The sequence below is a fragment of the Pseudocercospora fijiensis genome (assembly GCF_000340215.1).
Source record: "Pseudocercospora fijiensis CIRAD86 unplaced genomic scaffold MYCFIscaffold_1, whole genome shotgun sequence".
Taxonomy (NCBI): Eukaryota; Fungi; Ascomycota; class Dothideomycetes; order Mycosphaerellales; family Mycosphaerellaceae; genus Pseudocercospora; species Pseudocercospora fijiensis.
Window position 1 is genome coordinate 8,762,849 of NW_006921532.1, and position 26,191 is coordinate 8,789,039.

The 26,191-nt window shown below is 49.4% G+C and overlaps 12 protein-coding genes across 12 annotated transcripts; 5 read left to right on the forward strand and 7 right to left on the reverse strand.

Annotated features, from left to right (window-relative positions):
• Positions 1–6: 6 nt before the first annotated feature.
• MYCFIDRAFT_206226 (uncharacterized protein) lies at positions 7–792 on the forward strand (the record flags this gene model as incomplete). The annotated part of the gene is made up of 6 exons (XM_007923679.1): positions 7–34; positions 60–127; positions 154–207; positions 239–459; positions 498–602; positions 632–792. The coding sequence occupies 6 exons, from the start codon at positions 7–9 to the stop codon at positions 705–707; spliced, it is 552 nt and encodes a 183-aa protein (XP_007921870.1). The 3' UTR covers positions 708–792.
• Positions 766–1,191, forward strand: MYCFIDRAFT_28736 (uncharacterized protein; the record flags this gene model as incomplete). Its single annotated transcript, XM_007921695.1, has 2 exons — positions 766–864; positions 958–1,191. The coding sequence occupies 2 exons, from the start codon at positions 766–768 to the stop codon at positions 1,189–1,191; spliced, it is 333 nt and encodes a 110-aa protein (XP_007919886.1).
• Positions 1,192–1,980: 789 nt separating this feature from the next.
• Positions 1,981–3,436, reverse strand: MYCFIDRAFT_71441 (uncharacterized protein; the record flags this gene model as incomplete). Its single annotated transcript, XM_007922134.1, has 3 exons — positions 3,318–3,436; positions 2,734–3,244; positions 1,981–2,681 (listed from the first exon to the last, which is right to left on the reverse strand). The coding sequence occupies exons 2-3, from the start codon at positions 3,113–3,115 to the stop codon at positions 1,981–1,983; spliced, it is 1,083 nt and encodes a 360-aa protein (XP_007920325.1). The 5' UTR covers positions 3,116–3,244; positions 3,318–3,436.
• Positions 3,437–4,277: 841 nt separating this feature from the next.
• On the reverse strand, positions 4,278–5,305 carry MYCFIDRAFT_193106 (uncharacterized protein; the record flags this gene model as incomplete). The annotated part of the gene is made up of 3 exons (XM_007923680.1): positions 4,278–4,339; positions 4,512–4,566; positions 4,721–5,305. The coding sequence occupies 3 exons, from the start codon at positions 5,303–5,305 to the stop codon at positions 4,278–4,280; spliced, it is 702 nt and encodes a 233-aa protein (XP_007921871.1).
• Positions 5,306–5,980: 675 nt separating this feature from the next.
• MYCFIDRAFT_209990 (uncharacterized protein) lies at positions 5,981–7,759 on the forward strand. Its single transcript, XM_007923682.1, has 2 exons — positions 5,981–6,241; positions 6,304–7,759. Exons 1-2 carry the CDS (start codon positions 6,026–6,028, stop codon positions 7,360–7,362), a joined length of 1,275 nt encoding a protein of 424 aa, XP_007921873.1. The 5' UTR covers positions 5,981–6,025; the 3' UTR covers positions 7,363–7,759.
• MYCFIDRAFT_149699 (uncharacterized protein) lies at positions 5,981–8,308 on the reverse strand (the record flags this gene model as incomplete). The annotated part of the gene is made up of 2 exons (XM_007923681.1): positions 5,981–8,183; positions 8,241–8,308. 2 exons carry the CDS (start codon positions 8,306–8,308, stop codon positions 7,481–7,483), a joined length of 771 nt encoding a protein of 256 aa, XP_007921872.1. The 3' UTR covers positions 5,981–7,480.
• Positions 8,309–15,745: 7,437 nt separating this feature from the next.
• On the forward strand, positions 15,746–17,594 carry MYCFIDRAFT_11500 (uncharacterized protein; the record flags this gene model as incomplete). Its single annotated transcript, XM_007921456.1, has 3 exons — positions 15,746–16,308; positions 16,360–16,605; positions 16,652–17,594. Coding segments are annotated over 3 exons (1,752 nt in total), but the record flags the coding sequence as incomplete, so codon positions are not given.
• Positions 17,595–18,997: 1,403 nt separating this feature from the next.
• MYCFIDRAFT_209991 (uncharacterized protein) lies at positions 18,998–19,742 on the reverse strand. Its single transcript, XM_007923683.1, has one exon. It carries the CDS (start codon positions 19,723–19,725, stop codon positions 19,300–19,302), a length of 426 nt encoding a protein of 141 aa, XP_007921874.1. The 5' UTR covers positions 19,726–19,742; the 3' UTR covers positions 18,998–19,299.
• Positions 19,743–19,782: 40 nt separating this feature from the next.
• MYCFIDRAFT_116570 (uncharacterized protein) lies at positions 19,783–21,478 on the reverse strand (the record flags this gene model as incomplete). Its single annotated transcript, XM_007923684.1, has 2 exons — positions 19,783–19,916; positions 20,098–21,478. Coding segments are annotated over 2 exons (1,515 nt in total), but the record flags the coding sequence as incomplete, so codon positions are not given.
• Positions 21,479–22,321: 843 nt separating this feature from the next.
• MYCFIDRAFT_160293 (glycoside hydrolase family 5 protein) lies at positions 22,322–24,135 on the reverse strand. Its single transcript, XM_007923685.1, has one exon. The coding sequence runs from the start codon at positions 24,120–24,122 to the stop codon at positions 22,524–22,526; it is 1,599 nt and encodes a 532-aa protein (XP_007921876.1). The 5' UTR covers positions 24,123–24,135; the 3' UTR covers positions 22,322–22,523.
• Positions 24,136–24,144: 9 nt separating this feature from the next.
• MYCFIDRAFT_170630 (uncharacterized protein) lies at positions 24,145–24,932 on the forward strand (the record flags this gene model as incomplete). The annotated part of the gene is made up of 7 exons (XM_007923686.1): positions 24,145–24,205; positions 24,247–24,343; positions 24,392–24,538; positions 24,598–24,624; positions 24,653–24,783; positions 24,821–24,856; positions 24,895–24,932. 7 exons carry the CDS (start codon positions 24,145–24,147, stop codon positions 24,930–24,932), a joined length of 537 nt encoding a protein of 178 aa, XP_007921877.1.
• Positions 24,933–24,976: 44 nt separating this feature from the next.
• Positions 24,977–26,006, reverse strand: MYCFIDRAFT_27322 (uncharacterized protein; the record flags this gene model as incomplete). Its single annotated transcript, XM_007921618.1, has 2 exons — positions 24,977–25,716; positions 25,775–26,006. The coding sequence occupies 2 exons, from the start codon at positions 26,004–26,006 to the stop codon at positions 24,977–24,979; spliced, it is 972 nt and encodes a 323-aa protein (XP_007919809.1).
• Between the last annotated feature and the right edge of the window lie 185 nt (positions 26,007–26,191).

The window sequence follows — 26,191 nt, forward strand, 5'->3', positions numbered from 1 at the left end:
TCGTATATGGCACCGATGCGGCGTTCGGATTTGCGTTGGGCCAGCACCATTGGTTTCAGCGCTGAGCTGTATCACGTTTCTCGTACGCGCTATCTGGTACATCGACCTTTTCGATGTACTTGACCGTGTGCTCGCATGCTACAGCAGTGGTAGGTGAATGAAAGAGACATGATTCTGCGTGTTCGTGGACCAACCAGAAATCGGTTGGTATCGCCGCACAGGTGGTGGTGTTCGGAAGGGTGGTTCATCGGCAGTCGCCGATCTCTGCCGAGCCCCCCACAGTGGCGCACTGGCCACTCTGGAGCGGAGCAGTCCCTCATCGCTGCTGCTGACTAGTACTACTGACTTCATGTGCGCGCGGGCTACGGGCAGCAGCGTGAGAGTTTCGGTTCCCTGTATGTACATAGATGCCAACCCAGTACCTGAACTCCGGACTCACTCAATTGCTACAACCGCATCGTGTTCTGCCTACTTCACTCTGATCCACATCCTGCCAGAGCCCATCTCCGCCTTCTTTCATACTTCAGCTCACTCGTGACCTCTCCAGCTGACGATAACGACAACGGGCAAACTGAAGAAGAAGAGGAAGAAGAACATCATCCGTGGTCAACTAGCAAGCCTGCAACGAAAGTCTGAAACCAAAAGCAGGAATTCCGAAGGCGACGACAACGACACCAGACCACCCCGCCCTCCGCACCCGCGCCTAGACAACCTGCACAACACACTCTCTCAACTCCCTAGGCCGAGCGCCCATCCTCCTCAAAGATGGGCCTCGCATACAACGTCTACCTGAACGCCAAGAAAATCTACGGCTGCAAAAACTGCAAAACCCACCTCGCCGACCACGACGAGATAATAAGTAGGGTGAGTCCACATCCCCATCCCCATCCCCAACACCTCTCTCTAAATTCCCATCCTGAAACGCTTTCCACTAACTCAACATGCGGCAAAACGCAGAATTTCCGAGGCCAACATGGCAAAGCCTACCTCTTCAACAGCGTCGTCAATGTGCAGCAAGGCGAAGCCGGAGAACGCAATATGACGACAGGCCGCCACGTCGTGAGAGATGTGTGGTGTAGACAGTGCAAAGAGATTGTGGGCTGGAAATACGATCGTGCCTATGAGAGCACGGAGAAGTATAAGGAAGGGAAATACATTCTGGAGCAGGAGTTGCTGTGCTATGTCAATTGACATCCGGCCTCGGGATATCACCACTGAGATACGTTGCGCGTGGCATACGCTCGGACTCGGACTGGGCAGGTAATGGCGTTGGTGTGGATTGGTACGGTGCACTTCGGACAAGGGAATTGGTATATGGTGTTCTGGGATTGCAAAGATGGCGAAGGAGGCGTGCTTGTTACGTCACATCATGGCTTGAGAGCAACATATCGGTACTCAAAATATTCTGGAAATGTGTCGTGCGTCAAAGAGACGTGTTGGTAAGTCTGCATCGCTTTCATTTCTTGTCGCTATCGTCGCTGCAATCACATAACGAAATTGGTATAGCGCTATGCAAAATAGCAAGTCCAAAGCCTGCTTCCGCTAGCAAACTGCAAACACATGCTTGCTTCCGCCATTTTGGGAGATGAAGTGCTACTTCTTGCAATCATCGAGCATTATTCCAGCCTTGTAGTTCATTCAAAGTTATCATGGTGCGCGCTGTGTGGTGGTGTCGTTCTGGTAGTGGAGTAGGGTAGGGCAGAGAAGCCACCGGTGGGTAGGGACATCATTAGGCTTTCGAGCTGGTCATGTCATCGAAGCGTCAAAGTCGTGATAGTCATAAGACATGAAGAGAAGGTGTCAACGTTGTCCCCAGACGCTTGCATGATGCTGGCTGTGAAGCCGGCGGCGACGCAAGTTGTCCTGGCGGGGTCACAACGCGATTCCTCAGTAGCCTAGGAGTGGTGCAGAGATGGGCTGAGGAGTATGGGGGGCGGTCGGCTGCGGATATCCGTAAGCGGCTTCACGGCCGTCAGCACTCTATGCCGTGGCTTCTGGGATCTGACTCCGACGCATCTTCTCGGCTTCCAAGTTCTCATAGAGAAGATAGAGGGCCTTCTCATTGGCAGCGGGACCGCCAGTAATGGTGAACATGCGCTCGCCGGTCTCGTCATGCGGAGCTTTGGCGATAGAGATGCGGGCGCCGGAGCTCTTGCGAATCTCGCTGATCTTGCTGCCACCGCGACCAATAATACAGCCAACCATGTCAGCCGGTATGCTGATATTTTGAGTTTGGATATCCTCGCCGTCTTCAGGGCGGGGAGGGGGGCCTCCGTCAGATGGTCCATTGCGACGAGGTGGGTATGACGAGGGAGATTGGCCTCCGGTGAAGTCGGCGCCATTGCCGGTGCGGTTGTAGCTTCTGGGAGCTCCGTAGCTGGCGCCCGTACCATTGAGAGGTGGAGCAGGAGCACCGCCTTGCACACGAACAGCAGGACTGTAGAGAACGGTTCCGTAACCACGCTGTTCATCGTCGATGAGGCATTTGCCAATCTCCCAGACAGCCTTTTGGACTCCTTCGGGGGTTCCCTGGACTTCCACTATGCGTTCGGTTGATTGAGGCAGCATCTCCTTCTGTGCAACCATTCTGACCCCCGAAGCATCCTGTATCTGTTTTATCTTGAGCCCTTGACGACCGATTATGGTACCCATCTGGTTGTGCGAGATAAGCAATCGGATAGCTGAGGATAGTTAGCAGATAGATTAGAATGCAGCGGGATGAAGATATCTCACGATGTGTGTTCGGGTTGCCGACCACGCCTCCCATGCCCATCTGCGGCACTCCTTTGACCAAGCTGTCTGCAACCAGTCCATACGCGTCAGATATGCCTGTCAGAGCTCCGGTGACAGTCAGAACGCGATCGTGCACGCCAGGCACGACCTTGCTCACTCCGGCGCGTACGCCAGTCTTGTCTCTGAGGTCCGCAACATTTTGGCCAGCCTTGCCGATAATCACGCCTGCCTCCTTGGAAGTCACGATTGCGCGCAAGGTCAATTGGCTCTGGGCGTATTCTTCCTCGGTTCGGGGGCGCTCGTCGGTGCTAAGTCCCCCCATCTTATCGGCAAGGTTGCCAATGCCCGAGTCAACGGCGGGCGAAGCGTCTTCGGCCGACATCTTGGCGTGTTATTGTGAGGAATTGGTAGGACTGCGAGGGAAGAGCTGCTGAGCGAGGCCGAAGAGCAGGCCGCTTAAGCTTCGGTGCTAATTTGAAGTGTGTAGAGTGAGGTGCGGTCGGATTGGAAGCTGTGGTCAAAGTATCGATTAGCATATGCTCCGAGTACGAGCTACCTCGTTGAGTGAGGTGGGGTTCACGCACGAGGAGTTCTCGAGAGGCACAAGGTATACGGGCGGGCGAGCGTGGGAGAGGTGTCGAGCGGGCGGCACAAGTCAATGCTGTCTATATCGGTGTCGACATTGGGTGGTGGAAGGGTGAGAGAGGCGCGGGAGGTGAGGTGGGAAGTTGGAAGGGTAGGGTAGGTGGGTAGGTGGGTAGGAAGCGTGCGAGTGTTGTTGTTGTTGTGGTGAGGAAAGCACACCTGCTCGCAGTTCCCCAATTTAGTCGAGCTTCAAATTCAGTGGCTGGCGGGAACGATGTCACCTGCAGTGAGGATCTGACTGGTCCGATGCAGCATCGACAGTGATAGCACGTGAGATGGAGTCTGCTCTGCTCTGCTCTGCTCGACGAAGAGCGTGCGTTCGCGTCTACACACCGCCTGCCTGTGCCTGTGCCTGTGCCTGCGCCTGCGCCTGCGCCTGCGCAGAACTACCCCTCTCGGCTTGTGCCTTTTGCCATCGTTGTCGCGCATCTCTTGAGAGCCATCATTTGCCGTTGCGGCGGGCAGTGGATGTGTCAGGCGCCATTGAGCTCGTCCGCGACATGCCGCCCGTTCGTCATGTCGGAAGGCATATCTACTACTAGCTATGCAGGCAGGCAGGCACTCGACGCAGATGTGTGCTGGTCCCTGGCCTTCCTTCGGCTGCGTGCGTGCGCTGAACCGCGGCAAGGCTTCTTACTGTGGCTGCAGACATCGTCCTCTTGGCTTTAACTAGTTCTTCTCCCTCACTTCATCATGATTCATGACTATCGTACTCTACGGACTTATCTCGAACCGTTCACTGTCCTTCGCAACTCCTCCTGCTCTCACCCAGCCGTCACAGTGTGCGACCAGTCCACGCCAAGACATCGCGAATCCAATCACTCGTCCCAAAAATGGCTTCAGGTCGTTCTGACTTTCTCCGACGACCACCAACCAGAATATCTCATGCCCGCTGCGTGCTAGCATTCCTCCTCGGCGAATTTGCACGGCTCCGAATCACAGGATGGCAGCATGCCCATTACTAGATACCTGTAGCAGCTCATCCGGGTACCTGGCAAAGATCCATGGCTGGCGAAGCGTGTCATCGCATAGCTTATACATGGTCTACCATACTGCAGCTAGTGGTGCTGGCAGGCATGTTGTTGATCACTGCTTCGAGATTTCGGATCTGCGTTTCGTAGATGCCCACGCACAAGACTTCACCATCGCATTGTGTTCGTGGAGTTCATCGAATGAATGTCCATTCCACTTGAAAGAGAGCAGCATATGAGGGCCGAACGCATTTTAGAGATCTCTTCGCAGCCTGCAGACACGCTGCCAGGTCCTCCAGCGTCTTTGAGAATCTATCCTACTGTCAGCATTGACCTGTTTGATTGGCTGTCTTCTTGTTGGCGTTACATACGTAAGGCATTACTTCCATGTACAGCTCCTGACTTGCTGCATACGGGTTACAGGCGGATAGCTCCAGCTGAACGGTGTAGTTGGAGCGAATTTTGGCGCCTTGAAACCCCTCTCTTGGCATCAGTTCATCGCAGTACTCGATCCATGGCCAGATCTTTTCCCAGTCGCACCGGGAAAGCTGCTTCGTGACTCGCACTTGGATCTCAAACTCAGTCGCAGGCCCAATAGCACAGCGAGCAAGGGCGTCCACTGCGCTTTTGAGATCATAGTCGTTGACTTGAACCGTTACTCTATATGGACGCAGTAACTTCTTCTGTCCTCGAGGCAGGCTGTTGAAGATCCACCCAAACTCCTGCCTTGCTTGCTGATTCACCTGAGCGAAGGGATGAGGAACAATCTTGCCGTTGCGTATCACGATGTGGTCCATATCATTGGCGAGGGTCTCGAATAGCATGTTTCGGAGCTCTCCCGGTAGATCCATGATTCTCGCCGCGGGAGGTTTTGCCTGGCTAGGTGACGGAACATTATCTACCTTCTTCCACCATGCTGGCGTTTTGCCGGATGGCGATGCAGTGGAAAGAGCCATTAAGGTGGGTGATACAAAATGCCGGCCAAAGTATCAAAGTATGTCGAAAGATGAAGTTGCTTCTTACCATGCTCACATGTTCAGACAGAGTCTTCGCCCTGACACATCAATACCCCTCACAGTGAGCGACAACGTCACTGCTGTCGTACTCTTGCAGCGAGCCTGTGAACGGCCAGCCGCCATTGGGACATTTCTTTGAGCTAGCCTGAGATACGGCGCATGATCGGGCTCCGACTCGGCAAGAAGTCTCGGACGAAGTCGGAAGAATGCAATGCTTGCAGTGGACATTGTCAGCCTGATTGATGTTGATGCTGAGAGCTGCCACAGTGCTGGCTCTCGAAGCTGAAGCAGCGACACGCCACAGATTATTACATTCGTGTCCAAGTAAATATTGACGAGCAGCTGCTGCAACTTGCAAGCTGCGTGCCAACACCAATGCCGCCGGCTGCTGGCTCGGATTGAGCCGAACGATCGGCGAATGAACAAGCACGTCATTTCACTACTGAACACATGCACTCCATTGGATCGGGACCCTCGACGGAGCGGCCGATGCGACGTCGGAGCTTCGAAGACTGCTTGCTTGCATGTGAACTTCACATGTGAAGCATGAAGCAATTTCGCCGCGCCACTGAAGTCTCCCGAAGGCTGCGTTCGACCTTCGCAACGACCGTCCTCCCACAGCGTCTACCAGCCACTCGATCTTTCGCCGCGTCCCCCATCATGGTCAAAGGAGATCCCTTCAAGCCTGCTCAGCGCGTGTCTGGGCAGCGGCAAGATGTTTGGAGCATTGTCAATGAAGCGGCGGCAGCTTCGCCAAAACAGCCTATCGTGAACATGGGTCAGGGCTTCTTTGGCTACAATCCTCCTCAGTTCTGCATAGATGCCGCCAAGGAAGCATTGGACAAGGTAGAATGCAATCAGTACTCGCCAACGAAGGTAGGTACTGCTGGATTCTCCTTGCTACCACTCGACATGCCCTTGCTGACGGCATGCCCTAGGGTCGACCTCGACTGAAGAAGGCCATCGCTGCCGCATATTCGCCCTTTTTCGGCCGAGAGATCAATCCTGAGACTGAGGTCACGATCACGACTGGCGCCAATGAAGGTATGCTTTCAGCTTTCATGGGCTTTCTCGAGCCTGGCGACGAGGCCATCGTGTTCGAACCTTTCTTCGATCAGTACATCTCCAACATCGAAATGCCTGGAGGCAAGGTGGTTTACGTGCCACTGCACCCACCGAAAGAGGGCGCTTCACGGACCACCAGTGCAGGCGAGTGGACACTAGACTTGAAAGCCTTTGAAGCTGCAATCACAGATCGCACGAGAATGGTGGTCATCAACACGCCTCACAACCCTATCGGTAAGGTGTTCAGTAAAGACGAGCTGCAAGCTATCGGTGATATCTGTGTCAAGCACAACATCATCATCCTATCCGATGAGGTCTATGACCGCCTCTACTACGTACCATTCACTCGTGTGGCCACGCTTTCGCCCGAGATCGCGAAGCTTACACTCACAGTGGGCTCGGCGGGCAAGAATTTCTACGCAACTGGTTGGAGAGTTGGCTACTTGATCGGCCCTGAGCATCTGATCAAATATGTCTCTGCTGCTCACACCCGAATTTGCTACAGTAGCGTCAGTCCGTTGCAAGAAGCCACAGCAGTCGCCTTTGAGGAGGCTGACAAGCGCGGCTTCTGGGATGAGGCTAAGAAAGAGATGAAGTCAAAGATGGATCGTTTCAACCAGATTTGGGACGAGCTCGGCCTTCCATACTCAGATCCTGAAGGGGGCTACTTCGTGCTGGTAAACCTGGCGAAGGTGAAGCTACCAGAAGACTATGACTTCCCATCACACGTTGCGAACCGGCCTAGAGACTTCAAGCTCTCATGGTTTTGCATTGTGGAGCTCGGAATTGCTGCTATTCCTCCTACTGAGTTTTTTACCGATGCCAATGCACACATCGTCGAGGATTGGCTGCGATTTGCTGTCTGCAAGAACGATGACGTGCTCGAGCAAGCTAAGGAGAGACTCCGTGGCCTGAAGAAATACATCCAGTAAAGACAGCAGATCGATGGCTGCACATAAATTGTTGCTCTGGAGCGAGCACTGCATTCCGTCCATCGCAGGATGAAGCTGCTTTCGGGGTCGGGCCATTAGATCTGTAGTCGTCTGTGCCTCAGCTGGCTCTGCGGAATACCAAGGTAACAACACTTTGGCCAGTCTGACCGCCGAAGGTGAAGCTGCGATACTTGGCCTCGTCATATAGCATCAGCTTTCCGTCGTTGTTCACCAACCAGCCAATCAATTCGTCTCGTGTCCAGTTGCAAGACGTGATGAAGAGGAAATGATCTGCTTTGATGAGATCAATGACTTTCTGCCGGTAAACCTCGCAGGGATGAGGCGCATTTTCAGGCTTAGGCATGAGTGAAATAGCATCAAAAGTGCCTTTGTCAAGCACAAGATCAAAGCCGTTTCCAAGCCAGTCACCAGGCGGCTCTTCTAACAGATCCCATTGCTCGAAGCGAATGGATGCATAGGCGTCTTGGCTGTCGTCGAGCGCAGCGATTCGTTGCTCATCGATTCGTCGTGCAAGCTGAACACTTTTCGGACTGTAGTCCACCCCTACCATGTCTCCAAGCCATCGTTCGCCCTCATCGTCTTCGTCCTCCCTCAACGCAAACAGCATGTGACCATTTCCTGTGCCAAGATCCAGCGTTCGAGTTGACTTTCTGTCCAGACGTGGTCCAGGTCCGGAAGCGTAGGAGCTCAGCTTTCGAATGACTGTGTCTTCCGCATTGCTTTCGTCGAACCACACAATTCCTTCGTCATCAACATCCTCGCCATGATTGTGAAGTTCTCGCTCGTATGCCGCCTCCCAGCTTTGGACTTGGTTAGCGTGTCAAAATCAGCAGATGAAAGCACGACAATCGACATACTATTGCTTGGTACCCAAGTCGCTCGGATCAAGCAATTTGCGCTCACCAGAAAAAGGATTGGTGGCCATGGCGCAAGTTTTGCTCAAGGCGGATTGAACTTGCAACGGCTTCGGAGAAAGTATTTTCTGCTAAGCGGCTTCGTCCTGTTGGCGCCGTTTCGTCAGACTACCGCTTTGATCAAATAAGGCCTATTTGATAAGATTTCATTTGGAATTTGACCAAATAAGCGCTTCCTTGGTATTTCACCAAAACAGCCCTCTTTGACTAAATTCGCCCTCCTGCAAGCTTAGTATGCTTAGTATGCTACTATACGCTTACTATCGTATCCGGAGATAATAATTAACTTATTTCCTAGTAAAGAATAGGTATAGAAAGCGGTATACTAGTTTCCTTAGTATAACTATATAAGCAGGAGGTATATCTAAATTCGAAGGAGGACAATAAATCCGATAGTATATATTGCAGAGAATAGAATAGATTAAAAAAGGACGATTAGACTAATATTACAAGTAGAAATAGCCCTAAATCCTCCGTTTAAACGCTACGGTCCTCCTAATATTACTGTCTTCGATTTCCGTACCCTCTACTAGGTACTACGTAATAAGGCCTTCGCATTACGCCTCTTCTAAACGCCGGCAGGTATAGTATAACCCTTTAGCTGCCGCTTATAGTTGTTGTTGTTATCGTTACAAAGCCGAGCCTTCTTAGTTAGCCTATATTGTCGCTACGGACGGTTATTAACTTAGCTAGGCGTTGTTAACTCGTCGCTACTAAGCAGAATAGCGTTACTAGAGGGCTCTATAGCAGCAGTAGAAGAAGAAGCTAACGGTTAAGAAGTTGTTAGCGCCTTACTAGCTCTCGGTATAGAGTCGTTATCGCTCTATACGTTGTCGCTCTATACGTTGTCGCTTTATACGTTGTCGCTCTCTGCCTATAGCTCTATACTGCTACTACTTCTAAGGTTATTAATATCTATAGAATTAAGAAGCTCTTTATTAATACTATCTCCGGCAATAGACTCGTTAGTAGCGTAGCCGTAGTCTTCTATATTGTCGTAGGTATTGCCTTGTCCGTAGCAAGCGATTAAATACGGTTTGCCTGCCTTGCGATAGCTATAAAGCATAGAGCGACAACGGCTCTTAATATAGCGGTAGGCGCTATATAAAGTTAATAGTATACGAGCCTGCAATTTAGCGGCTTCGGAGAGTGTTATCTCCTTGTTCTTATAGCTAGTATAGACTAAGAAGTTAGCAAAGAAGAAGTAGTCGCCTTTAACGAGGTGCCGAGTATACTAGTAGTATTTAATTAGGCCCTAAGGAGACAGCAGTTTAAATAGTAGTTTAGCAACTCTATTATTATCTTTAAACTGCTCTATAACCTAGTATATAATAAGCCTTAGACTATTAGGCACTTTGTACTATTTCGGTATCTATAAGCCGACAATATCGCTAATCTCGAAGGTCCGTAGATTCTTATACTTACGTGCCTTGTCGGCTCTTAAATTAGCGGCTTCTTAAGCGGCTAATATATAATCCGTAAGCATATTCTGTTTATAGTCTATAGCGGAAGATATGCTAGCGCTAGAGGTATAGATCGTACGTCGCTAATTGCGGGCATTATAAAGAGGTATTATAGAGATATTGCTATTGCCGTAACGGTTATCGTCTATAGGTAGTTTAATAGGTATATCCTCCTCGTTAAATTAAGGCCTATCGTTAACCTACTAAGTATTGTGTCTATCGGCTTCTTTAGTCGCTATACTCTTAGTATCGTCTAGTATCTCGTCGATAGTATACAGTTTATTAGGCTTAAATAGCAGGTCCGCATCTCCTTTAGTTGCTACCGCTATAACTTCTTCTATAATAACGCGAGGTTGCGTTAGAGGGTTACGGTTAAAGAAGGCCTTAAAGGGTGTTATATTAATCGCTAAGTGCTACGTATTATTATAAATTCGAGCCGCCTCGTACGCTACTATAACCTAACCTCTAAGGCTAAGTTATAGCTTAATAGCGACAATGCGGCGCTTAAAGACACTGTTAGCTTGTTTAATAAGGCCTTGCGATTGCGGATAGTATAGCGTACTATAAGCGATCTTCGTACCGTACGACTTTAACAACTTCTTAACTACGCCCTTAAACTCTTTGCCGTTATCTATCTAATATAATGCCGCAATACTAACAAAGTAGGCGAAGTCCTATATATAGAAAGCAATCTCGGCGCTCTACTTCGAAGTAAGTGCGTAAACGCGGCAGAATTTAGTCTTATAGTCCTTTAGGTATAGGAGATAGAGGTAAGGGCCGTCGGGGTCGTTTAAGAAGTTAATCTAAGGCGTAGAAGTTAGCTGTATTCGTTATATTCTTAATAGTAACAAACTAGGTCTATTTGAACTCGAGATAGAGTCTTTTTAGCGACAATGTATTATAGAGGGTCGCCTTTAGGTATAGTAGGTCGACAATTAATTAAACTATAGACCTAATAGTACCTTAGAATCTCTATAATATCCTTCTTTGTTATACTATAGAATTTCTCGTTAACTAAGTACTAAATAGCTCTACGGCGCGCGTGTCCGAAGTAATAGTATTTAGTCGATAGGATATAGAAGATCTCGTATTTACGTATTACCTTCTTATTGTCTTCCTTCGTATATAGGCGCTATTCTTCCTTATTCTACGAGAAGCGATATAGAGCCTAAATCTTCTTATTATAATCGGCTTTACTAAGTGTATTATATCCTATATAACTAAGCGTAGCATTATCGACTATAACCTATTAAATAATACGAAGATAACGCTCTTAAGTTATTAGCATCTTGTCGTAGCCCTTTAGCTTCTTCTCTTTAAGGTATTCGTTAAAAGCGACGTACGCTAATAGAGGGAATAGATTAACGCGTTGTTTAGCATTCTAGCTATCGAAACTAGGTATAACGACGGTCGGAAGAGGCTATAGTCGTATAGAAGGGCGTATAGGCGTATTACGTTGCAGTTAGATATTCTATCGTACTAATATCGGCGATATTAGTCGAAAGGAGAGGCTAGAGGCAGAGGTAGAAGGTTAACGAGACATTTCTAAAGTGCGCTTTATTAGGAATACGATTTTAGCTAATAGCTTTCGGACTCTATAGCAATATAATACAACATCTTTATATTACGCTAAGTATAGCAAACGACTCGAATAGATATATAGAGTATTGCTATTATTACTCCGGTGTAATAATAATAGTACGTAGGTATATTATAAAGAGAGATTAAATTTAGCTAGGATCTGCCTCCTATAGCTTAGCAGACTTATCTTACAATCCGGTTTCTACACAAACTTAACGAAACAACACCTAGAATTGACTAAATACGCCCTGTTTGATCAAATTCAGGAGTCTAATAAAGGACGCCTTATTTGATTAAATTAAGCTAAGAAACAGTGCGTTTTTAGTTAAAGAGATCGAGATTTGATTAAATACGAATAGACAGTAACAGTCCGGTCCTCTCTAACTTAGCTTAGTCGGCTATCATCTAAACACTATATCGCATCTTCCCGACATGCTAATTATATTAGTAAGAGTGCGTATACCTAGCCGTCGGTAGATCGGTGCGCTATACTAAATCTTCTACTAGTTATCTTACTGTCGCTATCTACCGAGTCGTATACCGTCAAAATCGGTGGATTTAGTCGGTAGAAAGCAATTAATTATCTAAGCGTCGTCCGAGCGCGGTATGCTATATCTAGTAGGTATAAGCGTCTACCGAAAACGCGGTTTAAAAGTAGGTTTTCGGTAGAAAGCGCGTTCTAGTATATAGATAGCTATATTCTTCTTCTATACTATTGTTGCTGTTGTCTCGAATACTAGCTCTTTCTATAGATACTAATACCTAAGTCGCGCTCTTGCTATCTATAATACTTAGTGCTTAGTTTACCGCTATCCTACCCTTCCTACGTCGAGCGAAGCGGAAACGATAGTATAGACTAGTAGGTGTAGTTTAGACGCTTATATAGCCGAAGAAGGGGAAATATAAGGTATTTCGAGTGCTATATAGACCGCCGCGCGATTGCTACGAAACGACCGGATTGCGCTAGGCTATACTAAAGGATCTAATTAAGGAGGTAGAAGAGCGAGGTCTCGTACGGTCGAGGGGCAGGAGCGGCGAGTTAACGGTCGGTAAGAAGGTAGTTATCTATTGCGACTTTATAGTCTATAATGTTAGTATTCGCGAGCTTCGAAGGAATTATTAGCACTCGTACAAGACCTTCTAGCGCCTAATTAAAGAGGTTAGCGTTGCGCTCTGTCTAATAGCGGATATATATATTGCTTAGCCGGACGACCTCTTACTGTATACGAGGATAGTTACAGGTGCGGATGCTAGCAAATTTAAGTACTTTAAAGACGCAATCGGAGCGCTTAATAGCACCCTAATTCCTATTAGTATTCCGTAGTCTTAGCAAGGTCTATACCGCTATAGAAAGAACTACATCTGTTAGAATATAATAGCGGCTTGCGGCTTCGATATAAGGGTTTATTATATACTTGTCGGCTACGAGGGCGCCGGAAATAATAGACAGGTATTAAAGAAGTCGTATTCGAAGGGATTTAATATTCCAGCTAGCAAATTCTACCTCGCCGATAGTAGTTATTCGTTTAAAGATAAGCGACTTCTCGTACCGTACGAAAGGACTCGATACTACCTTCGAGAATAGGCCGCTGCTAGACGACGTCCGGATAATAAGGAAGAGTTATATAACCTACGACATACTTAGCTTCGCAATGTCGTAGAGCGCCTATTCGGAGTAATGCAGAAGCGCTTCCTACTTATCAAACAGGGACCGTACGACAACTATTCGAGTCGCTCGTAGTCTAGGTTTATTATATCCTGCTTCGTACTTTATAACTTCATCCTTTGCTATAGAAAGCAGCCTCTTCGAGCGGAACCTAAGGTTACTACTAAGGAAGTCGAGGACTAGGAGGACGATAATAAAGAACTAGTTATCGTATCGGACTATAAGGATCTATATTAGCTATTCCGTAAGTCGTTTGCGTAGGAAATGTAGGATAATTACGAGCAATACCTAGAAGATTATAGTATAGATAAGAGGGAGGTCTAAGAGGCCGAGTTTTGGTTGTAGAGAATTGCTAAGGTCGTAGTATAATTAATCGATGCAGTAGGGAACAGGCAAGGCTATATTGTATAAGGAATTTGGTAAGGGTTGCTGCTTTTAAGTTTAAATAGTTATATTCTATTGCTGCTAGCGCTTTCTTCGTCCTCCTTCTATATCGTTATGCGTCTAATTATCTAGAGTCTTAGTAGCGCGAGGTTAGAACTAAGGTTCGAGTCGTTAGTATTCCTTTTCGTAGCAGATGTAGACTGTATACGTAACTGCGATTTAGCTAGTAAAAAGTAATAACACCTTTATATAAATTAATAGTATAGACCCTAAGCTACATTTCCGACGAAAAAGTGACCTAATTAACCGAACTCTGTACCTAAAAGACTACTTTCTTTAGCAAAAACAGACTCTCTCTTAAATAATAATACAACTAGCTACTATCGGCTATAACTATAAGGAATGAAGCCTTCCTATATAGTTGTATAAGCACTATACATATTGTTATTAATAGCGCTTACCTGTTAATGCCTAGGTTTAATATCCTATAGTAACTAGCGGAAATACTCGTCTAAATTCGACCTCTTATCCTTATCTCTTATCTACTTCCTAATAATAGCGATATAGCTAGTATTCCTTACTACTTCTATCGCAAGGAGGGCGCGGTCTGCTTTGCTAATCCCCTAAAGGATGTCCTCGTCTATAATCCGATTAGCAACATTACTAGCATCGATATCTATATAGTACTTACGGCGCTCGTCGAGTATAGCTTTCTCTTCCTTACGCACCTTCGCACGCTTAGTAGCAGCTTCTTCGCGAGCTAACTAAGCATTATCCCTTGTCTGCTTTAAGAAGTTAGTAAAGGTCTACTATAGTAGAACCTAACTCTTCTTAATTAGGTTAATTATCGCCTCGTCGTCCTTCTCGCCCTTCGAATTAGTATCTAATTTAGCCTGCTTCCGCGCCGCTTCCTTCTTCGCGATATTAGCCTTCGTATAGCGTATAGCAACGAGTACCTAAATCTCTAACTCCGATAGTATACTAATATCTAACTCGCCGTCGACGTCCGCCTCTATTAACGCGTCTCGCTCCTCGACTGTTATCCCTTTAGGTAGTAGAATATCTACCTCTTCGTCCTTATCCTCGGACTCTACTACCGTATTGTTATCCTCGTCCGCCGCTATATCTACGTCGCTATCGTTAGCAAGCTCGCTGCTCGTACCTGCCTCGTTTCTACTCGCAATATTAGTCTCGATAATAGTAAAGAGCTCGTATACAAAGTCTAGACAATCGTTACGCTATTGCTTACATTTAGGATACTTCCTAAAGTGCTTATTTGCAACCTCTAGATTATTAGGCGCCGCTAGATAGCTATTCTAACCGCTTATATACTTTAAATAAGCGGTATATAGATAGTACTTCTCTTTAAACGTACGCTAGCGCGCCTTACAACCCTCTGTCTTAAAATACAGCTTGAACTTTATACTTAACTAAGCAGCAATCCGGCGGTAGTATTTAATATAGAAACTATTACTATAGTTTAATAAGGCCTTATCCTTTAACTTCTGCACCTCCTTAAGGAAGTAAACCTTGTATTTATGCGTCTATCTACCTACTTCTAGAAACTCGGAGCCTATGTCCTTCTTAGGGTCCTTCTTAGCTACCTTCGTCTTCTTTGCTAGTATCTTTTTAGCGGCATTGTTAGCTTTCCGTTTACGAGGTGTTGCGGACGTATTATTAGCCTTCTTTAGCGGCATTGGAAAGAGCTAGAACAGTAGATACAATAGTTGAATACTAGGTCTACAGATCTACGAGGTACGTAGAAGACGCGACCGTGGAATAGTCGCGATACTAAGGCGGAATAACCTAGTGCACGGCCTTCGAAATCTACCGACTCGTATACCTTAAAAACCGGTTATTCGAAAAGAAGAGCATCGGTGGATTTTTTAATAGTATCGCCAATCCACCGATCCACCGACGGCTAGGTATACGCACTCTGACTGTGAAGACAAAGGCAATGCTAAGAACACTCCAAGCAGCGGCCCGCTGCAATGACAGGGATTGTGTCATTCTCTGGCCACAACTGCACTGACCCCTACATCTGCCAAGCCTGTACGCAATACTGGTCGATCTTGCGAGAGCATATCCATGCGCTCGGGACGAGCATGTGAATAAGCTTAGTATATGGCGACTGGGCACGGTCGAGAGGGTGCTCGCAGCAATAAGGTCGATTAACCAACAAAGATGCCAAGACGAGTCCTGCCCGTACGTCATCCAAGCCATGCATGACACGCCTGTTTCTGCCTCCAGTGTTGATCTCCCTTGAACATAAATCCACGATTTGTCGACGACCCAGAATTCGGCGGCGATGAAACGGTGACACCGACATGGCAGGCACTGAGAAACAGGCAAAGCTTAGCCCTGAGCAGTCAACTGCTCTCCTGGACTTCTTGACGCACCAGGAAACATACAAGGAGGTCGAAGACTTCAAGTTTCCAGGGGCGATACATCACTATGGACCTCCGTTCCAAAATCAAGTCGACTCCCCTCAGTCCCCGATATTGCAAAGCCTTCTGGCCAAGTTCGTATTGAAGCTTCCAGGCCTCCGCAATGTATCGCCACAATTCTGGAAGGCCAGCGTGGACGACCTCATCGAGGATCTCACAGCCGCCGAGTTGAGTGAAAGCTATGACAAAGGAGTACTAGGCATCCGGAAAACGTTGGCTACTGCTATCTCCGCTCTCATCGAGTATCCTGCCCGCGGTGTCCTGGGCGGATTTCCAAAGAAGAAGATTGAACACACTGGAGAATACGATGTCTCGAATCCAGACCACGTCTTGCAAGCATGGAAAGACTGCGTTCAGGAACTGGTGTATGGTGACCTGGTTGACAAGCTTTTTGAGAAGGCGGCAGAAACCGACGATTTGGAGCAGCATGATGCTGTGGTGCAAGGCATGCACGAGTTCATGGTCGTGAAGTAAGCAAAATGGGCGAGATGTGGATCCGCCCTGGAAGCTGATGATTCCAGTATCGCATCGCTCATGCATTACACTCTCGTCCTATCACCAGAAGGTCCTACGATGTTGCGCATGATATCGAACGTGCATACTCTGTTACCGTACATGGTCATGCGGCAAACACTGAAAGTTGGAAATGTCGCGACCATGATCAGTGGCATGGTTCGAGTGATTCTTGCTAAAGTCTCTGTGGCGACGGTCACCAACTGGATTGGGTTGAGTAGTGGTGCTGACGAGGGCATGAATTTATTGCAACAGTAAGTGCATCAAAGGCGTCCGAGGCTCTCGGCTGACAATCTTCAGAATAATATCACAGGTTCTTGGCTGGGACAGGAACGCACTGAAGAAGCGAGCCACCGCCATTGAGAAGTCGAAGGATGCACCTCCGAAAGCTGTCCTCGAAGAACTCAGGGCCTGGATCGATCGAAGTCGCGAGGAGCACGACGAATGCCGCAGACAAAGTGCCCAGCAAAGCATGTCCATCGTCTCCATGATTCTCGCGCTCTCGTCAGTGTCCGAAGAGCTCACGGAATCGCAGCACGCTAAAGCTCAAGAATACTTGTCTCTACAGTTGGCCATCCGTGATCGACAACAGATTGTGAAGGTTATGTGCAAGCGTAATCCTGATGTCTTGACAGCTGCGATCAGAGACGCGGTGGATGCTTATACCCCCATAATCCGCCATGTTCACCAAGCCGTGGATCTCAGCGATACTTTGTGGGACTTGGAACGCTTTCTCACCGATATGCTGAAGATCGCTCAGCCGGATGCAAAGAAGGCGAATGCTGAACCTCCGAGCGTTGAGGATTTCGTTGACCTCCTTCACCGGCACCAGAGCAGCTGTCACAAATTCCTGCATCAAGTTGCGAAAAATGGCAAGGAAATGACCGGCTGGTGGCGAGAATATGTACATATGGCCGCAGCGTATTTCAGAAACGACCAAAAGCCACCAGAGAGCGAATCTGTGATTCCTGACGAGATGGCCACTGGCGGCTTGCAGAAGGCCTTGGAAGAAGCCTTCGCCAATTTGTCGGCCAGCGATCAGAACGCTGTGAAAGCTGAGATGGACGCGTGGAAGCAGTACATTGATGATCTACACACTGCCTCTGCCACCAGGATAGCGTCCGTCATCAAACGCGACAAGACAACGCCATTTGGTCCAGGTGCCTACTTAGCGAGATGGCAGCAATTACTAGACGATACGCAGATAACGCCGGAAAAGGCCAACAGTCCTGTTCGCTCTGGCTCAAGTAAATCTGTCAAGGAGGAAGGACGCAAAGATATTGAAGGACAGGACGCCGCCTTGGTCTCAGAGAAGCATAGAGAGAAAGCCGTGGACGACAAGCTGCCTCAGCCACCCAAAGCAGATGCAACCTCCAGGCTGCTGTGGCCAAAGTTCAGAGAGGCGCTGGTCGGTAAGCGAGACAAGCAATAAGGATTCAGGGGCCAGAGTCTGTGTAGGTACTCTTTTTTTTTCGATTCTGCATGGTGCATGATTTGCTGCGAGCAGCCTTTGGCTAGAGGATGGCTGCAGAAGCCTAATTATCAACAACCAGAAGTGACACAAGCTTCTTCGGATTCCGGAACGACTTCCTGGTTCTTGTTACGCAGTTTCAAAAAGTCCGGCTCATTATGCTTTTGTGACGCCTCTTGTGGGTGACGTGAGCTGATCTTTTCATGGATGGGGAGCGACGGATTATAGTTGCGAAAGCAACAAGTACAACCACGACAATGCTATGGACTGAAGGGTAATGACCAAGATTGAGATATCACCTCATCACCTGATAAGAGGCTCGGCGGATCCACAAGCGAGATAACGCCACCCACTCACCACCAACACATCTTTGAACCATCTCGAGTACCGTAGATCCTCTCTCGATATCTCTAGTTACTCGCTACAGCAAAGCGGAAACGAACGGCTGTCAACAGATCTCGTTTCCATCTCCGAGAAATTATGGAACCATCCATTATTGTCGTAATGAGGCTCGTATTTTAAACGATCATGCCCGAGAGGCGAATGGAACTTCGGCTTGAGAAACGAGCATAGATGTACCGTGCCGTCGTCCCGCATTTCGGATCCGAAGAAGATCTTGCAAACGCATGAGTTGAAATGACGAATAAATACATGAGAATTATAATACAATCCCCTCCTCCCTCACCATCATCGTCTTCAAAGCACAAAGACCCGTGCCTCACCTTCCCAAAAAACCACACAACTTGTTTCAAACAACACCACATCCCACGATTCTCAGGATAAAATTCTTATTACTTACCCACCTGTTTCATCATCCTGCTAGTGTGAGTGAGGGTGTGAGAGTGTGCAGGCACTCGCCAGGAACGAAAAACCATCCGAGTCCCGCGCCTCAATCCCAGCAAAACACAATATGATTCGTTATTCGAGAACGGAAACTAGCGGCAGGACCTTTCGTCGCCCTTTCGAACATCCCCGTTCCGTCTTGGAGCCTTGGACAAGTGAATAATGATAACTGCGGCCACCCTCGCGGGTTGCAAGCTTGCTGATTCCCTTCTTATCGATTGCATAGCCACACACGGTCACAGTCAGGCACAGGCCTTCGACGTCACGTTCAGGCACAACATCGTAATGAAAGCAGGATGATTGCAACAATGTAGGTAGGCAGGTAGTGACATGGTAAGGTATTATTTCATAACTCCATATAGCCGTCCGTATTGTGAACATACTACTAGTAAGTAAGTAACCAATCGGTGGGTTCCCTTTCTTCTGTTTCTGCTCGGATATCATTCATGCATCGCTTCGCTTCGCTCGCGCCAAAGAACTGCCAAGATAAGAGATGCACGCTCTTGCCCCTTCTCTCTCCCTTTTTGTAGAGAGGCATTATATATACCGAGCGGCCTGAAAATGCCCACACACCTCCGCTATCTGGAGGTGTCGCTTGTTGATTTAAGAAATTCGTCTCTGGTGCTCGGGTCTCTTAGTCGCGATCCATAATCTCGCTTTCTTCTCCGAACGCTTCGTCTCCTTCCACTTCGTCTAATATGGTCGACTGCATCATGCCGGTAACATGTTGCGCATGGTCTTGGTGGGTTTGATGGTGTTGATGTTGATGAAAGTGCTGATGTGGTGGTAGTTGGACTACGGGTGTGCTGCCTCCCGCCCATATCGCCCCTCCCGTTGTGGCAGGTGCGCTCTGGCTGAAATTGAAAGATGGACCGCCGCCATGAGTCAATCCGTGATGGTGCGGTGGGACAGGCGGGAACGGCATACCTGACGAGGGTCCCGGTAGTACTGATACATTTGTCTGTCCATGAGGCTGATTAACGTGCACATTGACGTTGATCACAGGAGTATTGCTGCCGTCAGAATCTGGGTTGTGGTCGTCGATATCAACGTCAATCATGTCACTACCATCAGCTGATGAAGCCGCAGGCTCATTAGGTGGCTGGTTCTTCTGATCATTGAGGAATTCTCGAAGTCGCGATACGCCGGTGCCGGAGAAGACGCAGAACACGTCTCGCTGGTGTTCGTTGAATTCTTGCGGAGCTTCTCTGCAGAATGCTAGTAGCTCATCTCGAAGAAAGGCTTGTACGCCTGTCAAACTCAGATGAGTGAGTTTTGGGCAGTGGTTCAATAAGACGTGGATGCCCTAAGAAAACAGTTAGTGAAGTCCTGTAGGCAGTGTTAAAAGTGGCGGCACTTACATCCAAAGTGAGCTGCGTGCAGTAACTCAAGTGCACTCGCTCCAACACGCTCTGCCCGTTGACGCGTCGACCATTCTTGAACTCGCCCATTGCCAAGTGGTAAATGCTCTGATCTGTGATCCCGGCACACTTCACCAGCCCGATGCGTTTCAGCTTGGGAAGATTCGCGAGCTTCGTGATACTGTTGTCTGTAAGATTGCTGCAGCATGCAAGATCGATGTATCTTATACGATTACAAGCTTTGGCGAGGGCCTCGACCGAGTAGTCGGTAATCCTGGCGCAATGTCCAAGATGAATGTAGTGTAAGTTCTTGCCGAGTTTGGTGATGGCTAAGACTGCTCGGTCGGAAATCTGCCTGCACTTCGCCAATATGAGGTTGCGCAGTCTCGGGCACATCTCGATGATCTTCTCGACACCTTTATCACCCAGTTCGCCGCAGTCTGTGAGGTCAAGGATGCGAAGGGAATCAAAGATCATGGGCATCTCAGGATCATTAGGAATGTCGAGAAATGCTGAATCATTTATACGGCTGCAGTGAGCGAGGCGCATCTCCCGTAAATGAAGGCATTGCGACATTAAAGCCGTGACGGATTGGCTCTCCAAATTCTGCAGGCCATAGAGATCGATCTCTAGCAGATGAGTGCTACTATTAGCGATGGTAAGGATGGACGTGTCGGTAAGCTGATTGCAGTTGTTGAACTTCAGGCGTTTCAAATGCCGACAATTCCTGGCAATAGCCACCATGGATGCGTCGGTGAGCTTTCGGCAGCCGGTCACGTTAAGACCTTGCAGTCGCAGACAGTTGTCGGCCACGGTCATCATGGTGCGATCCGTCACTTGGTCGAGACCAGTCACGTCTAGGGCGAGAAGAGCGCGGTTGCCGTTCACAAGCGGCTCCAGGCTCTGATCTGTCAGCTTCGAACAGTTGGTCAAGGTCAGACGTTCTATCCGCTTGCAGTCGCGCATGCCTTCTAGTACGCCGTCGCTGACTTGTGCGCCTAAGGTGGACATATTCAGCCGCTTCACTAGGTCCTGATATGCGAAGAATTTGTTGCCTTTGCGTATGGATTGAATGACGATGTGTATGCTCTCCCACTTGCTCATGGCCGGACGGTGCCATAGCAGGCCCACGCTGTTCTTGGCCCATTCTTTCGAGACCAGCATGCAATTTTGCAGATCGCGCGGTGATGTGAGGCGCGAGAAGATGCTTATGAGTAACTCGGCGGGCAGCCTGTGCACGGGTGATATGCGGCAGCGCTCTTCGTATTGTCTCCGCATGGCTTCAGTTTGTGAGAGCTCTGGCGACATTTCCACGCCGAGTGAGGATTGCGAGTCGTTGGCCTGGGACATGAAGGAATCATTGTCGTCGTCGGCACCGCGCTCGGGCGAAGTGGAGGAGCTGCTCGAACTGGATGCGCTGGACATGCGCTGCAGTTTCCGAGAGCGCGCCATATCGACTTTGCTGTAGTCCAGGCGCACGGCTGGTGCGTGTCTGCGGTGTGGTCGCGTGTACGTGTACGTGTCTGGTCAATCTGGGGTCGGTGCCGGTCGTCTCGTGAGGGTATGTGGGTATGTGGGTAGGCGATGTCTGGTGCGGGTCGAGGAGAAATGTTGGGGCCGACGACGCTGACGGCCCTGCTGCTTCTGCTTCTGCTCCTGCGTCTTGGTGGTAGTTGTATTTCGTGTACAGATCGGGGTCCGCGAGTGCGTGGCCAGGCACAGGCTTTGTGTGCAGCAGAGTTGGCTGTGGGACTGGGATGTTTATGTGCAGATGTCGGCGAGGCTGGACTGCGGACTGCGGACTGCGGGCAGAGGCAAGCGTAGGTCACTGCTGCTGCTACTGCCGATCAAACGCGGGCGTGTCCGACTCGGCGGCGGCGGCGGCGGCGGCGGCGTTGAAACGGCTTTCTGGACAATCTTCTGGAAGCACCACACGCTATAGCAAAATTCTATGCTATACGGCAACTTGGTGGAGGCGTGCAGGAAAGTGGTATTTTTGGTCCCTGAGGCCGGGCTCCGCCGTCACAACTTCACAAGCCTCACTTCCGTGAGCCTCCAGGTGCGTGTGCATATGCATACTTCAGACAGAAGCTTTTGCCTCACCAAGGCATTCCGGGCGCGCGCCAAAATTGCGCCTTCACTTGTACATTCACCCAATACATGCCACCAACACCTTCGTCAAGCGTTTCCACCTAGAATTATTATACATCTTGAGCGTTCATCTCGACCTGGTACTTGGGTACCGACGGGACGATCAAGACACACAGACAAAGCTTGCGAACCCCCTGAAGCCCTGAAACGCACAAAGGAACATCTGTACCTCCTTTGCGACTAGGTCTGTAACCTGACACGCCGCCGCTACTCTACTTCTATGCACAACGCTCAACATCTATACTACCAGGTACCTTCTCCTCGTCTTTAGGAGTTTCGAACGCATGTTTGATCAGCCATGTCAGGATCTCCCTCAGGCTTATGAAACGCCTTGGCACCAGTCACATCAAACACCGACACATTCGTAGAAGTCCCTGACGCCTTGTCTGAGACCCTGTTCAAACTCCCAGATGAACTTGCCGCCTTGACCAGACTCACGAATGCGCTTCAGAACCCACAAGTCGAGCATGCCAATCTTGTCACCACCTTCGTGGCCACTCTGGCTGCGCGCTTGGAAGAAGGCCATCGCATCATTCCACCCAACGTTCCATCCCGCCTCGAAACGCCAGTGCTCATACTCGCCGGGATGATTTCCATCCCAGTACGAACAATGGCAACCCCAAGTGCTGCCTCGCCGGAAATCCCTTTGCCCTTGAGCGTTCTCGATTCGACCTTGAATGTCGGATGCCATCAGTGAGGCAGGCGGTATGATAGCATGCTGATTCGTCATCTGCTTGAATCCCCATTCACCTCCGTCCATCCAGTCCATGCGATATGTCCAGAAAAAGCTGCCGCCTGCGCGTTGCTGGTATCGCTGCGACTGAGCATTGCCAAAAGCCCGGGCAAGCTGCTCCTTTGGCTCGCCGCCACCTTTGGCCCAAGAAGCATCTCCAAGTACACAGCTGTACTCTCCGATGATAGCTTGGACTGCGCCACGGTCGTGCACACTTCCGTCTTTGATTTCCAGCTCGCTCAGCTTGCTCCAAACTTCGCCGGTGATTTGTTGAGGCGACTTCTGCTGGTCGGCATCTGTGAAGCACCAGTAAAGGTGGGTGTCCACAACGACTGGATTGCTGTGCCGATTGCTGACCGCATTCCTGGACTGAGCCCATGCTGCGCCGCGGCCAAGGTCCCATCCGTCGGAAATGTATATCGGAACAGCAGTATCGATCTGCGACACTTCGTTCAACACATCCGAGTACCAGTCGTATAAGCCCGGAGCGTCCCACTCTGCCTCGTTGACAATCTGAATGCCAGCAATGCCGCCGATACCTCGAGTGTCTTGTGCAATAAAGCAGATGCACTCTGTCGCCAACTTGGTGTACTTTCTCGAGTGATAGAACTCTGCTTTGCCGCTGTTCGTTCCCGAATGTTCGCCACCATTCGCGCCTCCGGGTAGAGCATGCACATCAATCAACACGCCAATACCACGACAATGGCAGCGCTGTATGAGGTCTTTGATTGCTTGCCAGGCATTCACATATACCGGCGCGACATTCTTGAATGCTGACTTCTCGCAGAATCGTGGGCCAAGATCGTAGAAGCCTATGGGCAACCGGATCGTGGTGCATTTTGCAACATCTCGTAGCCAGTCCAGGTCTGCATCACTGACGTAGTCTCTCCAATGGTGCTCAAAACGCTGCCGTGCGCCGTCCATGCCCAGTTGCTTCACCCAGGTCTCAGCAGCTGCGAGTTCGCTCGAGCCTTGGTGGCCTTCGGCAAACATGCTTGGCGTGAGCCATCGGAAGATGCTGCCAATGTTGCATCCGTGATGGTATCGATATCTTACAACATCTTGTGACGTGACGGGTTGAATAGTTCCTGGCTGATCTTGCCGCAGAGGTGGTGGTGCTGCCTCTACTCTGGGGTTATGTGATGATCCATTTGTCGAAGGTGGGTCGTCAAAGAATGCCTTTTCCTTGACCTTGTCGAGGAATCTCTTCATGGTAGTATGCGCGGTTTTCCTGATGTTGGTCCAAGGGAGTGTGGCTTTGAGTATTAGGAAGAAGAAGACGAGAGCGAAGAGAAGTGTCAACTAAACAGACCAGGATATTTGCATGCTCGTTTAGAGAAGGAGGCATTGAATGTGGAGTCTGTTTGGGCTTGGCCGGAAGTTTCAGACGTCATCAGTCATCAGTACTCACGTCTACGCGTCTGGTGGTGCAAGTGAGACACGGTCTCGACTATCGCGGATAGGGTGCAGTTGCGATAGAGGAAGTGTAAACAGAATGAAGTGAAGCTTGTTGACCAAAAAAACTCCCGAAAACGCAATGCGATTGCGCTCAATGTGGGGCTTCTCATGGCCCACATTTGGACTCTTTCTAGGCATCCAGTGATCGTCATACCACCTCGCACCACCAGGTCAAGGACTAGTAGGTAAGTGCGTCTTTGGTCCTTGCCGTTCGGACTTGTCTCTGCAGTATGAGACCGATGAAGTCGCAATCCTGGTCGACAGGCATGCATCAAGCCATATAGCGACTGCAAACCTTCACACTTCACCTTACTCGTGAACATGACAGGGACATCGCACGTGGCGCAAGACACCGAGAGCTTGTTGATGGAATATATGGAATGGTCCATCCAGCGTCAGGCCCTAGCTCGACTTTGTGCTTTAATATTTCGATAGCAAGCTTGGCCACATAGCTAACCATTACTTGTCATACATACAAGAAAAGAGATGTTGATCTGGCAGCTTTTCACATTACCAAGCATAATAGCACTTCCTGGGTATCTCGCTCCTTACGCATTACAGTGATCATTTTGAGCACTGCCCAATATCCCTCCTCCTACATCCAACCATTACTCATCCCCAACCCAGGAGAAAACGAGACCTGTCAGACCAGCTGCAAGACTCCAAATGCCTGCCCATCCGATCGCACCTACGACTTCGGTGCCTTCAACAGTCACGTATGCGCGTACAAATGTGTTGATGAAGACAGAAGCTACCAGAATAAAGGTTCGCTTGGCCAAAATCTCTGCTCGGCGTGAGAATCCGGCCTCACTAAAGCCAAGATTCCAAGCCAAAGTCTCGCCGAAGGTAGCTGTCGCTGGGTCGAAGGGTGCCTTTTCTGGCTTAAGTTTGGGATCGGTGAGTCCAGGATTGGCTGCAGACCCGATGGCCGGCACAAAGATGAATTGAGTCGTAGCGTATCCGACTGGTCCAAGTACAGCCAGGAGCAAGAAATGAGTTGTATCGTGTGCTTTCTGGACACTTCTGAGACCGTCGAAGTGGACCACCATGTATTGCGGCAGCCAGGTGTAGAAGCTGCCGTAGATGACCAGAGCGTAAAGACTAGCACCTAGAGTGCCAGTCACCCACTGAATGCCCATATCTTGCGCCACAGTCTGGTTGACAGTCTTGGGAGCTGAAGGGTCGCGAGCTCGATTCATGCCCCGAAGCAAGGCGAATGGTATCGCAATGGTACTGATGTCAATGAAAAGCGGTACAAGGGCGGCTAGATAGTCGACGCCGTAAAACGTGTTGAGCAGAAAGTAGTGAGGAACGTTGCTGAGGAGCGTCAACCATGCGAGGTCAGAGTCTGGTAGTCTGTTATTAGCTTAGGCGCATTCGCAACGGTATCTCCGGCTATCACCCACAATCGAAACGCATGTACCATGCGACGCCCAGCTCTACAAGCTTCCAACCAAGCATAACTGCGATATGCCATCCTGCTGAAAGATCACGACTGACAGAAGCAAGTTCGGGACCAGTAAAGTCGGCGACCAAAGAGTAGAGCAGCGAGCTTAAGCCGAAGGTAAGGAGCACCAGCAACGGGAACTTGATGACTGGCGGGACCTGCTGCGCCGGCGCCTGGCGGACTGTTTCCATGTCGATGATGCCGTTCGTGTCTGCGAAGTCGCGTGTCGTGACCTCGGAGCTGTACTGCGCGTCGGGGCGAACGGCTAGTAGGAAAGGAACGTGAGAAGTCATGCGAAAGGCGGCAGTGTCGCGTTCACGAGAAACTTTAGTACTTCGAAGCTTCACGATCGCGTTGCTAGGTGACCGGGAGGGGT